This window comes from Crinia signifera, chromosome 19 (assembly GCF_055691185.1).
Source record: "Crinia signifera chromosome 19, ASM5569118v1, whole genome shotgun sequence".
Lineage (NCBI taxonomy): Eukaryota > Metazoa > Chordata > Amphibia > Anura > Myobatrachidae > Crinia > Crinia signifera.
In genome coordinates this window covers 137,201,693-137,214,174 of record NC_139226.1, presented here as the reverse complement: position 1 = coordinate 137,214,174, position 12,482 = coordinate 137,201,693, and the positions used below count along the sequence as shown (strand labels likewise).

Sequence of the window (12,482 nt, the reverse complement as noted above, 5' to 3'; positions counted from 1 at the left end):
CATGTTGTATATAGGGAGTACAGCAGCAGCGACACAGAGTGAGCTGTACAGACCCCAAAGCAGCTGGAAATGCTACAGGACACAATTATATTTCTACAGGCAACAACATGGTGTCTTCTCTGCAGACAACCAGTGCCCAGCGCATGATGCCTCAATACACCATGCAGTGCGAGATGCCTCATACATCCAGCCTCAGTACACCATGCAGCGTGATATACCTCATCCTCCAGCCTCAGTACACCATGCAGCGTGATATACCTCATACATCCAGCCTCAGTACACCATGCAGCGTGATATACCTCATACATCCAGCCTCAGTACACCGTGCAGCGTGATATACCTCATACATCCAGCCTCAGTACACCGTGCAGCGTGATATACCTCATATATCCAGCCTCAGTACACCATGCAGCGTGATATACCTCATACATCCAGCCTCAGTACACCGTGCAGCGTGAGATACCTCATACATCCAGCCTCAGTACACCATGCAGCGTGATATACCTCATAAATCCAGCCTCAGTACACCATGCAGCGTGATATACCTCATACATCCAGCCTCGGTACACCATGCAGCGTGATATACCTCATACATCCAGCCTCAGTACACCGTGAAGCGTGATATACCTCATACATCCAGCCTCAGTACACCGTGCAGCGTGATATACCTCATACATCCAGCCTCAGTACACCATGCAGCGTGATATACCTCATACCTCCAGCCTCAGTACATCGTGCACCGTGATATACCTCATACATCCAGCCTCAGCACACCGTGCAGCGTGATGTACCTCATACATCCAGCCTCAGTACACCATGCAGCGTGATATACCTCATATATCCAGCCTCAGTACACCGTGCAGCGTGATATACCTCATACATCCAGCCTCAGTACACCGTGCAGCGTGATATACCTCATACATCCAGCCTCAGTACACCATGCAGCGTGATATACCTCAAACATCCAGCCTCAGTACACCATGCAGCGTGATATACCTCATATATCCAGCCTCAGTACACCGTGCAGCGTGATATACCTCATACATCCAGCCTCAGTACACCGTGCAGCGTGATATACCTCATACATCCAGCCTCAGTACACCATGCAGCGTGATATACCTCATACATCCAGCCTCAGTACACCGTGCAGCGTGATATACCTCATACATCCAGCCTCAGTACACCATGCAGCATGATATACCTCATACATCCAGCCTCAGTACACTGTGCAGCGTGATATACCTCATACATCCAGCCTCAGTACACCATGCAGCGTGAGATACCTCATACATCCAGCCTCAGTACACCGTGCAGCGTGATATACCTCATACATCCAGCCTCAGTACACATGCAGCGTGATATACCTCATACCTCCAGCCTCAGTACACCGTGCAGCATTATATACCTCATACATCCAGCCTCAGTACACTGTGCAGCGTGATATACCTCATACATCCAGCCTCAGTACACATGCAGCGTGATATACCTCATACATTCAGCCTCAGTACACCATGCAGCGTGACTTACCTCATACCTCCAGCCTCAGTACACCATGCAGCGTGATATACCTCATAGATCCAGCCTCAGTACACCGTGCAGCGTGACATACCTCATAGATCCAGCCTCAGTACACCGTGCAGCGTGATATACCTCATACATCCAGCCTCAGTACACCATGCAGCATGATATACTTCATACATCCAGCCTCAGTACACCGTGCAGTGTGATATACCTCATACATCCAGCCTCAGTACACCATGCAGCGTGAGATACCTCATACACCCAGCCTCAGTACACCGGATGCAGCGTGAGATACCTCATACATCCAGCCTCAGTACTTTGTGAACACACTCAGAGAATCAGTCGCACACAGATAACACATTACCCAGTGCAGTCTCCTTATGTGACCTGGTCACACTGCGTTGTAACTAAGAAGCATTTTTGGATTAAAAAAATAAATATTCCTAATGCCAGAAGATTCAACAGCGCTGTGGCGAGCGGGAGGGTTATCTGCCTCGGCTGCAGCACAGATGTAAAACGATCTATCTCCTTATTATGTAATGTCATTAGTAACAGCTAGTGCCATACTTGTCCATTTCCTCCTCAGTTTCCCATTCCAACAGGGGCACGCCGCGGAGAACCACGTGGATATCATAAATGCCTTTGTTGAAAAAATCACCGGTCCACTTAGCCACCTTAATGGAAGAGATGAGTGGTTATTAGCGGCTTGTAGAACAGAACATGTATGCACAGGAGGGACACATATGTGACCTTAACACGGCACAGGGAGCAGGTGTCTTATACTGAAGGTTTTCAGACAACAGAAAAATGGTGGCAGAAGTTTGTCAGCATTATAATGTAATTCTATCCTAGTGGTCATAGAGGCCAATAATGTGAAAGACTCATGTCAACCGTAAGCTTGTGTTGACCTTCTGTCTATGTCGACCATTTCAAGTGCCAGCTCTGCGTATAAGTAGCCCTGTGTCATCTTCTCCGCGGGGCACACTGCAGCCGTCACCAGGGCATGTTTTATTCCTTACCATGAGCGTGATCATGATTGGTAATCCATACGAGATCTCATTGGTGGATTCAATGAGGATGACTGTGAGGCTGATGGTCATCCGCACTACGCCACCCAGGAATGCCGCCGCTCCAATCAGGGCAAACGTGCCAGAGTAGATATGAGTCATTCCCAAATAACTGGAAGAGACAAAAGGACGTCACACCCAAAGCCAACAACCCAGGAGGAACACTGGCTGGTACGGAAGCTACCTTTTCAGGAGGTTGGCAACCAAGCGACCAAAGGCTGCGCCACAAAGCAAAGAGGGCACGAACAGCCCGCTGGGCACAGAGATGCCGTAGGTCCAGCAGGACAGCAGGAAGTACATGCAGCAGAAGACGGACAGCGTGATGGGGCTAAACGTGCCTGGAACACAAGACACGTACAGATGCATCACATTACCGTCCTCCTGACTATCTGCCACCAGTAACAACAGCCAAAAACACACTGACCATCCTGGTGGAAGAGCTGCAAGATGGCCGACTCCTGAGGATTGAAGAAAAGGGTCGCCATGTCGTTGTAGGTGTCATTAGGACAGAAGAAAGTTCTGATGCTGGAATTCACTTCATCTGACGAGTAGACCTGAGGACACACAATGTACAATGAGCGACAGAAGGCAAGTCGTAGTTATGGGGAGAGCTAGCAGGGGAGGAGCATGCAAGCAGGAGGGAGGAGACAGTGAGACAGGCTTATGGGGAGAGCTAGCAGGGGAGGAGCATGCAAGCAGGAGGGAGGAGATCGTGAGACATGCTTATGGGGAGAGCTAGCAGGGGAGGAGCATGCAAGCAGGGGGGAGGAGACAATGAGACATGCTTATGGGGAGAGCTAGCAGGAAGGGAGCATGCAAGCAGGAGGGAGGAGACAGTGAGACATGCTTATGAGGAGAGCTAGCAGAGGAGGAGCATGCAAGCAGGAGGGAGGAGACAGTGAGACAGGCTTATGGGGAGAGCTAGCAGGGGAGGAGCATGCAAGCAGGAGGGAGGAGACCGTGAGACATGCTTATGGGGAGAGCTAGCAGGGGAGGAGCATGCAAGCAGGAGGGAGGAGACCGTGAGACATGCTTATGGGGAGAGCTAGCAGGGGAGGAGCATGCAAGCAGGAGGGAGGAGACAGTGAGACATGCTTATGGGGAGAGCTAGCAGGGGAGGAGCATGCAAGCAGGAGGGAGGAGACAGTGAGACAGGCTTATGGGGAGAGCTAGCAGGGGAGGAGAATGCAAGCAGGAGGGAGGAGACAGTGAGACATGCTTATGGGGAGAGCTAGCAGGGGAGGAGCATGCAAGCAGGAGGGAGGAGACAGTGAGACAGGCTTATGGGGAGAGCTAGCAGGGGAGGAGAATGCAAGCAGGAGGGAGGAGACCGTGAGACATGCTTATGGGGAGAGCTAGCAGGGGAGGAGCATGCAAGCAGGAGGGAGGAGACAGTGAGACATGCTTATGAGGAGAGCTAGCAGAGGAGGAGCATGCAAGCAGGAGGGAGGAGACAGTGAGACATGCTTATGAGGAGAGCTAGCGGGGGGGAGCATGCAAGCAGGAGGGAGGAGACAGTGAGACATGCTTATGGGGAGAGCTAGCAGGAAGGGAGCATGCAAGCAGGAGGGAGGAGACAGTGAGACATGCTTATGAGGAGAGCTAGCAGAGGAGGAGCATGCAAGCAGGAGGGAGGAGACAGTGAGACAGGCTTATGGGGAGAGCTAGCAGGGGAGGAGCATGCAAGCAGGAGGGAGGAGACCGTGAGACATGCTTATGGGGAGAGCTAGCAGGGGAGGAGCATGCAAGCAGGAGGGAGGAGACCGTGAGACATGCTTATGGGGAGAGCTAGCAGGGGAGGAGCATGCAAGCAGGAGGGAGGAGACAGTGAGACATGCTTATGGGGAGAGCTAGCAGGGGAGGAGCATGCAAGCAGGAGGGAGGAGACAGTGAGACAGGCTTATGGGGAGAGCTAGCAGGGGAGGAGAATGCAAGCAGGAGGGAGGAGACAGTGAGACATGCTTATGGGGAGAGCTAGCAGGGGAGGAGCATGCAAGCAGGAGGGAGGAGACAGTGAGACAGGCTTATGGGGAGAGCTAGCAGGGGAGGAGAATGCAAGCAGGAGGGAGGAGACCGTGAGACATGCTTATGGGGAGAGCTAGCAGGGGAGGAGCATGCAAGCAGGAGGGAGGAGACAGTGAGACATGCTTATGAGGAGAGCTAGCAGAGGAGGAGCATGCAAGCAGGAGGGAGGAGACAGTGAGACATGCTTATGAGGAGAGCTAGCGGGGGGGAGCATGCAAGCAGGAGGGAGGAGACAGTGAGACATGCTTATGAGGAGAGCTAGCAGGGGAGGAGCATGCAAGCAGGGGGGAGGAGACAATGAGACATGCTTATGGGGAGAGCTAGCAGGGGAGGAGCATGCAAGCAGGAGGGAGGAGACAGTGAGACATGCTTATGGGGAGAGCTAGCAGGGGGGAGCATGCAAGCAGGAGGGAGGAGACAGTGAGACATGCTTATGGGGAGAGCTAGCAGGGGGGGAGCATGCAAGCAGAAGGGAGGAGACAGTGAGACATGCTTATGAGGAGAGCTAGCAGGGGGGGAGCATGCAAGCAGGAGGGAGGAGACAGTGAGACATGCTTATGGGGAGGGCTAGCAGAGGAGGAGCATGCAAGCAGGAGGGAGGAGACAGTGAGACATGCTTATGGGGAGAGCTAGCAGAGGAGGAGCATGCAAGCAGGAGGGAGGAGACAGTGAGACATGCTTATGGGGAGAGCTAGCAGGGGAGGAGCATGCAAGCAGGAGGGAGGAGACAGTGAGACATGCTTATGGGGAGAGCTAGCAGAGGAGGAGCATGCAAGCAGGAGGGAGGAGACAGTGAGACGTGCTTATGGGGAGAGCTAGCAGGGGGGGGGCATGCAAGCAGGAGGGAGGGGACAGAGAGACGTACTTATGGGGAGAGCTAGCAGGGAAAGAACATGCAAGCAGGGGGGAGGAGACGTGAAACGTTTTTATGGTGAGAGCTAGCCAGCCAGCAGGATGATGGTAGATAGTGACATACTTATGGGGAGAGCTAGCAGGGGAGGAGCCGGCCAGCAGGAGGGAGGAGATAGTGATACGTACTTATGGGGAGAGCTAGTAGAGGAGGAGCCGGCCAGCAGGAGGGAGGAGATAGTAAGATGTAATTATGGAAAGAGCTAGCAGGGGAGGAGCATGCAAGTCGGAGCGAGGAGACAGTGAGATGTACTTATGGGGAAAGCTAGCAGTGGATGAGACGGCCAGCAGAAGTGAGGAGACAGTGAGAGGTACTTATGGGGAGAGCTAGCGGGGGAGAAGCATGAAAGCAGGAGGGAGGAGATAGTGAGAGGTACTTATGGGGAGAGTTAGTAGGGGAGGAGCCAGCCAGCAGGAGGGAGGAAATAATGAGATGTACTTATGGGGAGAGCTAGCAGGGGAGGAGCATTCAAACAGGAGGGAGGAGACAATGAGACATGCTTATGGGGAGAGCTAGCAGGGGAGGGGCATGCAAGCAGGTGGGAGGAGACAGTGAGATGTACTTATGGGGAGAGCTAGCAGGGGAGGAGCCGGCCAGCAGGATGATGGGGGAGATAGTGAGAGGAGAGGCACATATGGTATAGAACCAGGGATACAGGTGACAGCTAGGTAGAGGAGGAAGCACTAGTTACAGCAGATGGAGGCCATGCAAGATGAGAACTAGAGGATGGGTCTAGTGACAGATGATGGCCATTCTTGCTGGCAGGCGAGGATTTGCACTGTGCACATGGACTGGAGAAAGCAATGGAGCTAGAACACCACATAATTCCCAAACAGGAATCACCTGCGAGACGATGGAGCCATTATTCCAGTTAGTAGGAGGAGACAGCTTTCTACATTCTCCAAGAACCATTGATGACACAAAGACAATTACTGTGGTGACCAAAGAGACCAAGAGGCTTTCGCAAACCCTGGAAGACAGGAACTTTATATTACATAGGTGCTTGGGCCGAGACCCGGAGGTGGCGACAGGCCAAGAGACCCGGAGGTGGTGACAGAAATGCGGACAGAGACGTGGGCAGAGAGACCCGGAGGTGGTGACAGACGCGCAGGCAGAGAGACCCGAAGGTGGCGACAGACGCGTAAGGCAGAGAGACCCAGAGGTGGTGACAGATGTGCAGGCAGAGAGACCCGGAGGTGATGACAGAAATGCGGGCAGAGAGACCCGGAGGTGGCGACTGGCCGAGACCCGGAGGTGTCGACTGGCCGAGAGATCCAGAGATGGCGACAGGCCGAGAGACCCAGAGGTGGTGACAGACATGTGGACAGAGACGTGGGACGAGACACACAGAGGTGGCGACAGACGCGCAGGCAGAGATCCGGACAGACACGCAAGCAGAGACCCAGAGGTGGAGACGCGCAGGCAATAAGGGCAGAGGCATATATGTATGTTACTGACAGGAACACAGGCACACATACACGTATGTTACTGACAGGCAGATGCAGACTATTGTTCCCTCATTACAAACACACAGATACATGTAAGTTACTTATAGGCACATGCTATTATTCCCCAATTATACACACACACACACACACATACACGTATGTTGCTGACCAACACAGACAGACTAATTTCCTCAGTACACACACACACACACACACGTACGTTACTGACATTCCCTCATCACACACATACACGTATGTTACTGACAGGAACACAGACTATTATTTCCTCATCACATACACACGTATGATGTGTACCTGACCAGCTTGGGTTTGGGGTGCACATTCCTCATGCGGTACTTTGCCAGTCTCTTGTTCAGACAGTTGAACGTGGCTCCTAGCAGGCCCCCGATCACCCCCATGATGATAAAGAAGGCCAGGTCCAATACGGTCCACAGGTGACATTTCTTATCCGTGTCCGAGCACTGGAAAGTAACCAGCATCCCATATAATGAGAGGCCTACCTACAGTCACTGGTTGGCAGAAACACGCCATACGCCTACATCAGGACTGGAACACGCATGATGGAAAAGGCCTTTTATTTAACCCTTTGAGTGCCAAGTTAATTTGTCAAAATAGGTGTAAAAACTGCCCAGCAAACAATATGATTCATCATAATGTCACCGGTAATGTCACCTTATATAGGGAATAAAATCTGTATACATCATAATGACCTGTGATGTCACCTTATATAGGGAATAAAATCTGTATACATCATAATGACCTGTGATGTCACCTTATATAGGGAATATAATCTGTATACATCATAATGACCGGTAATGTCACCTTATATAGGGAATATAATCTATATGCATCCTAATGACCGGTAATGTCACCTTATATAGGGAATATAATCTGTATACATCATAATGACCGGTAATGTCACCTTATATAGGGAATATAATCTATATACATCCTAATGACCGGTAATGTCACCTTATATAAGGAATATAATCTTTTTACACAATATTCTTTTTACACAATATTATTTATTTGAATTTATATAACAAATGTGAGCGATGCTGGATTTTTTTGCTGAAATTTCAAATATCTCGCACAGAGATCTCAGCACTCAAAGGGTTAGAAAAAAATTCATAAAATTTGCTTTTTACACAATAATTTTCTAAATGATACAGATACGGACTATTATTTCTATAAGGCATACAAACCTTAAATTCCCCAAAATTGAGCAGTCCGGGCACTTGGAACGATCCCCAGCTTGAAAAGAGAATCCCGGAGCGGAAGAAATTGAGTGTGAAGGTGGCAGACATGGAACAGAAGAGCTGACAGTAACGGAGAATTAGCAGTGGTAGCGCCCTGTCCTACCCGTACATGCACGGATCATCCAGTACACGCAGTGTGACAGAGTAACACGGGATCACAGATCACTGGTGAGAAACCGCACAATGCTCTCCAACCCATTGTATGACACCGGCGAATAATGGTCTCTGGCCTGGATGCAGGACCTCAGATTCTGTCTGATACTGTAAATGTCTCCTACGTTATATGGGCACCAGAATAATAATCATTAGCGGGGTGTATATACACAGGACTCAGCTGCATTATGTTTTATACTAAATACAATCATCAGCTGCTTATATACCTATGACAATGGCAAACCAGTCAATCAGAAGTGAGCTCTTATATGTACAGCACAAGGCAGATAATAATAGCCGATGTCTCATTGGTTCCTGAGTCTGTACGGTGAAGCAATGTTAGTAAATACCCGTCATCGTGTCACTTTTATAGCTTTGTGGGAGGGGCAGAAACAGGAGCCCACATAGAACAACAGAGCAAGATGCCAGGTGCCACCGCTATGTCATCATTATCCTTCTCACCACTTTCCATGTCAGGCCCTGATTCCAGAAAGAGGATCCTTCTTCCAAGCTGAAGAGTGTCCCCCCGATAGGGGCCCCGAAGGCAGCAGCCACCCCAGCAGCAGCTCCTGCAGATACAAAGTCCCTCTTGTCCCTAAGAACAGAGCCAATAGCCATGGAGATGTTAGTACATACCCTCGGGTGCATTACAGTCCCACACGCCATTACTGCAACATCCAGCTGTTAGTGTACATTCAACTGCCGATAGAAAGGTGCCGCGACAGTGTTACACTGAGCCAATCAGGAGCAAGCTGGACGCTGACGTCAGAGGCTGGACATGACGAGCACAGTGGCTCCTGACAGTTCCTGCACTACATACAGTGGCACACGCAGAACCCCGCCACTGCCACACACAGCGCCATATGGGTGTATAGAGGTTATGGCACATGCAGAACCCCGCCACGGTCACGTACAGAGCCATATGGGTGTATAGAGGTTATGGCACACGCAGAACCCCGCCACTGCCACACACAGCGCCATATGGGTGTATAGAGGTTATGGCACACGCAGAACCCCGCCACTGTCACGTACAGTGCCATATGGGTGTATAGAGGTTATGGTACACGCAGAACCCCGCCACGCACAGCGCCATATGGGTGTATAGAGGTTATGGCACACGCAGAACCCCGCACTGCCACGCACAGCGCATATGGGTGTATATAGGTTATGGCACACGCAGAACCCCACAACTGCCACGCACAGCACCATATGGGTGTATAGAGGTTATGGCACACGCAGAACACCGCCACTGCCACGCACAGCGCCATATGGGTGTATAGAGGTTATGGCACAGGCAGAACCCTGCCACTGCCATGCACAGCACCATATGGGTGTATAGAGGTTATGGCACACGCAGAACCCCGCCACTGCCACGCACAGCACCATATGGGTGTATAGAGGTTATGGCACAGGCAGAACCCTGCCACTGCCATGCACAGCGCCATATGGTTGTATAGAGGTTATGGCACCCACTGAACACCACAATCTGATCACAGGTCATTTCAAGTCCTACCTGTCACTGCGGAAATACGGAAAGTCACAGCGAATCTTCTGGAAAGAAATACTCTGGAACTGAAAACAAATGTCACCGTAAGGAAAGGAACACGTCTGTCATTGAGTTTAGTTCTGGCTCAATACAAAGTCTGACAGTAAGTTATACCTCTGAGAGGGGATCTTATAATGACTAACTGCACAGCACTAGCACACGGACCTCTAGCAACATGGCTGCCATCCTGTAATACAGTAACTGCACAGCTCCAGCACATGGACCTCTAACAATATGGCTGTCGTCCTGTAATACAGTAACTGCACAGCTCCAGCACACCAACCTCTAACAATATAGCTGCTGTCCTGTAATACAGTAACTGCACAGCACCAGCACACCAACCTCTAACAATATAGCTGCTGTCCTGTAATACAGTAACTGCACAGCACCAGCACACTGACTTCTAACAATAGTGTAATACAGTAACTGTACAGCTCCAGCACACCAACCTCTAACAATATGGCTGTCGTCCTGTAATACAGTAACTACACAGCACCAGCACATGGACCTTTAACAATATGGCTGCACACTGCTGGACCATGTAAACCAGATATCTGTCCTGCACATTATAATTGTGCCCTGACCATTTGCTCCAGTAGGGACAAGTAATAAAAGCACAGATGGCAGGAGAGCAGGAAGATGGGTGTAATGCGTATTCCTAAACCCCAAAATACACAACCACCCCACACATGCAGACTGGATGCCTACCTGAGGTAACCCTGCTCCGACAACTGCCCCACTGTGGATCATCGGTCCCTCCTTGCCTACAAACAATCCTACCAACAAAAGAAGGATGAATCAGGTTACAGGTTCCACGTTTAGCGCCACGTCACAGGTTCCACGTTCAGTGCCAAGTCACAGGTTCCACGTTCATACTCACGCCTTCACACTCGTCCTGCTGTTGGCTATCAGGGTGGATAATCGCTCTTACCTGCGGACACACTGAACAAGACGCCCAAAGCTTTGCAGACAAGGGTCCTGAGCCGGACCACACCAGGGACCTTCACTCCATTCAGGTAACATTTAATCTCGGGGATCCCAGAACCACTCGCCACAGGCTAGATAATAGAAAGCAGATAGGGATTTGTATTGCCGCACTAGTAACCCTGCATACTGTATGCGCAGTGAATGTGCTTGTTCTCTGCTCAGAAGTCCATAAACAATACCTGAATGAGGACAAACAGGGTTGCGATGAATGCGAAAGTCAGGTTGAATCCAAGGAGTTCCAGTAAAGAGAGGGCAAGGCAGCCCCGGTCCGTACAGGCTTCCACAGCTGGGGTTACCGTGTCAAGGAAAGCCTAACTCCAATGTATAACAATGCAGAGACCGGTAATAAGGGACATGAGTGATCACAGGCACATTATGTCCACCTTAAATGTTAGTACCTATTACTTATGGACTCCCTAAACCAATGAGGTCTCCCTCTAGCATTAAACATGCCGAGCAGGGCTCTAGTGGGAATGCGGCTGCAGCCAGACAGACATGAAGGAGGGGACCATAGGAGCTTCAGTAACACACGCTCATGCTGGTCTTTCCTCAGGCCTACATAAGGAACACAAGACACAGGAATGTGTATACCCAGCACGGGGTGACAGGTGGCACCGTGGCCAGAAGGGGTGTAATTAGACCACCACCGCCGACAGGAAAGGATACAGCCTTGTACCACTCGGAACTTGAACTGGGAAAACAGGCGGACAAAGTAATCCACAAACAGCCCAACCTGGAGAAAGCAGAAAAACAGAATTACTCACGTGCGCACAATCATATGAAATACTCATTACAGCTCAGCTGACCCCCCCAAGCGTCATCTGACGTCAGCTGAAACCCCCCCCAAGCATCATCCGTCGTCAGCTGGTCCCCCCCCTAAGCATCATCCGTCGTCAGCTGATCCCTAGCGTCATCTGTCGTCAGCTGAACCCCCCCCCCCAAGCGCCATCTGTCGTCAGCTGATCCCCAAGCGCCATCTGTCGTCAGCTGATCCCCAAGCGCCATCTGTCGTCAGCTGATCCCCCCCCCCCAAGTGCCATCTGTCGTCAGCTGATCCCCCAAGTGCCATTTGTCATCAGCTGATCACCCCAACAGCCATCTGTCATCAGCTGATCCCCCCCCAAGCACCATCTGTCATCAGCTGCCCCCCTCAAGCACCATCTGTCGTCAGCTACCCCCCCCAAGCACCATCTGTCGTCAGCTGACCCCCCCCCCAAGCTTCATCTGCCATCAGCTGCCCCCCCCCAAGCACCATCTGTCGTCAGCTACCCCCCCCCCACCAAGCACCATCTGTCGTCAGCTGACCCCCCCCCCCCCCCAAAGCTTCATCTGCCATCAGCTGATCCCTCCCCCAAGCACCACCTGTTGTTAGCGGATTCCCCCAAGCGTCAGTGGCATACGGTATAATGCCGGCCATACATCAGATCAACTTTCCTCCAACCATACAACTAGTTGCTTGGATGGGATAAAAATCGGGTACTGTATGGGAGCAAATGTAATATTTACTTCAGAAATTTGCTCCCAAAATCTTGAAAATGACAAAAA

The 12,482-nt window shown here is 51.0% G+C and overlaps 1 protein-coding gene across 3 annotated transcripts in view; it reads right to left on the bottom strand.

Moving 5' to 3' along the window:
* The window catches only part of CLCN6 (Cl-/H+ antiporter 6), a 32,298-nt gene that overhangs the window by 8,350 nt on the left and 11,466 nt on the right, over positions 1–12,482 (bottom strand). For all 3 annotated transcript variants that reach the window (XM_083163457.1, XM_083163459.1, XM_083163458.1), the window contains exons 5-17: positions 11,604–11,670; positions 11,117–11,223; positions 10,882–11,008; positions 10,659–10,726; positions 9,918–9,976; positions 8,867–8,999; positions 8,198–8,311; positions 7,287–7,453; positions 6,367–6,493; positions 3,013–3,142; positions 2,773–2,926; positions 2,541–2,700; positions 2,089–2,195 (exon numbers count right to left, since the gene is read on the bottom strand). In XM_083163457.1, coding sequence (XP_083019583.1) covers positions 2,089–2,195; positions 2,541–2,700; positions 2,773–2,926; positions 3,013–3,142; positions 6,367–6,493; positions 7,287–7,453; positions 8,198–8,311; positions 8,867–8,999; positions 9,918–9,976; positions 10,659–10,726; positions 10,882–11,008; positions 11,117–11,223; positions 11,604–11,670 — 1,520 coding nt within the window. The remainder of the gene's footprint in view (positions 1–2,088; positions 2,196–2,540; positions 2,701–2,772; positions 2,927–3,012; positions 3,143–6,366; positions 6,494–7,286; positions 7,454–8,197; positions 8,312–8,866; positions 9,000–9,917; positions 9,977–10,658; positions 10,727–10,881; positions 11,009–11,116; positions 11,224–11,603; positions 11,671–12,482) is intronic.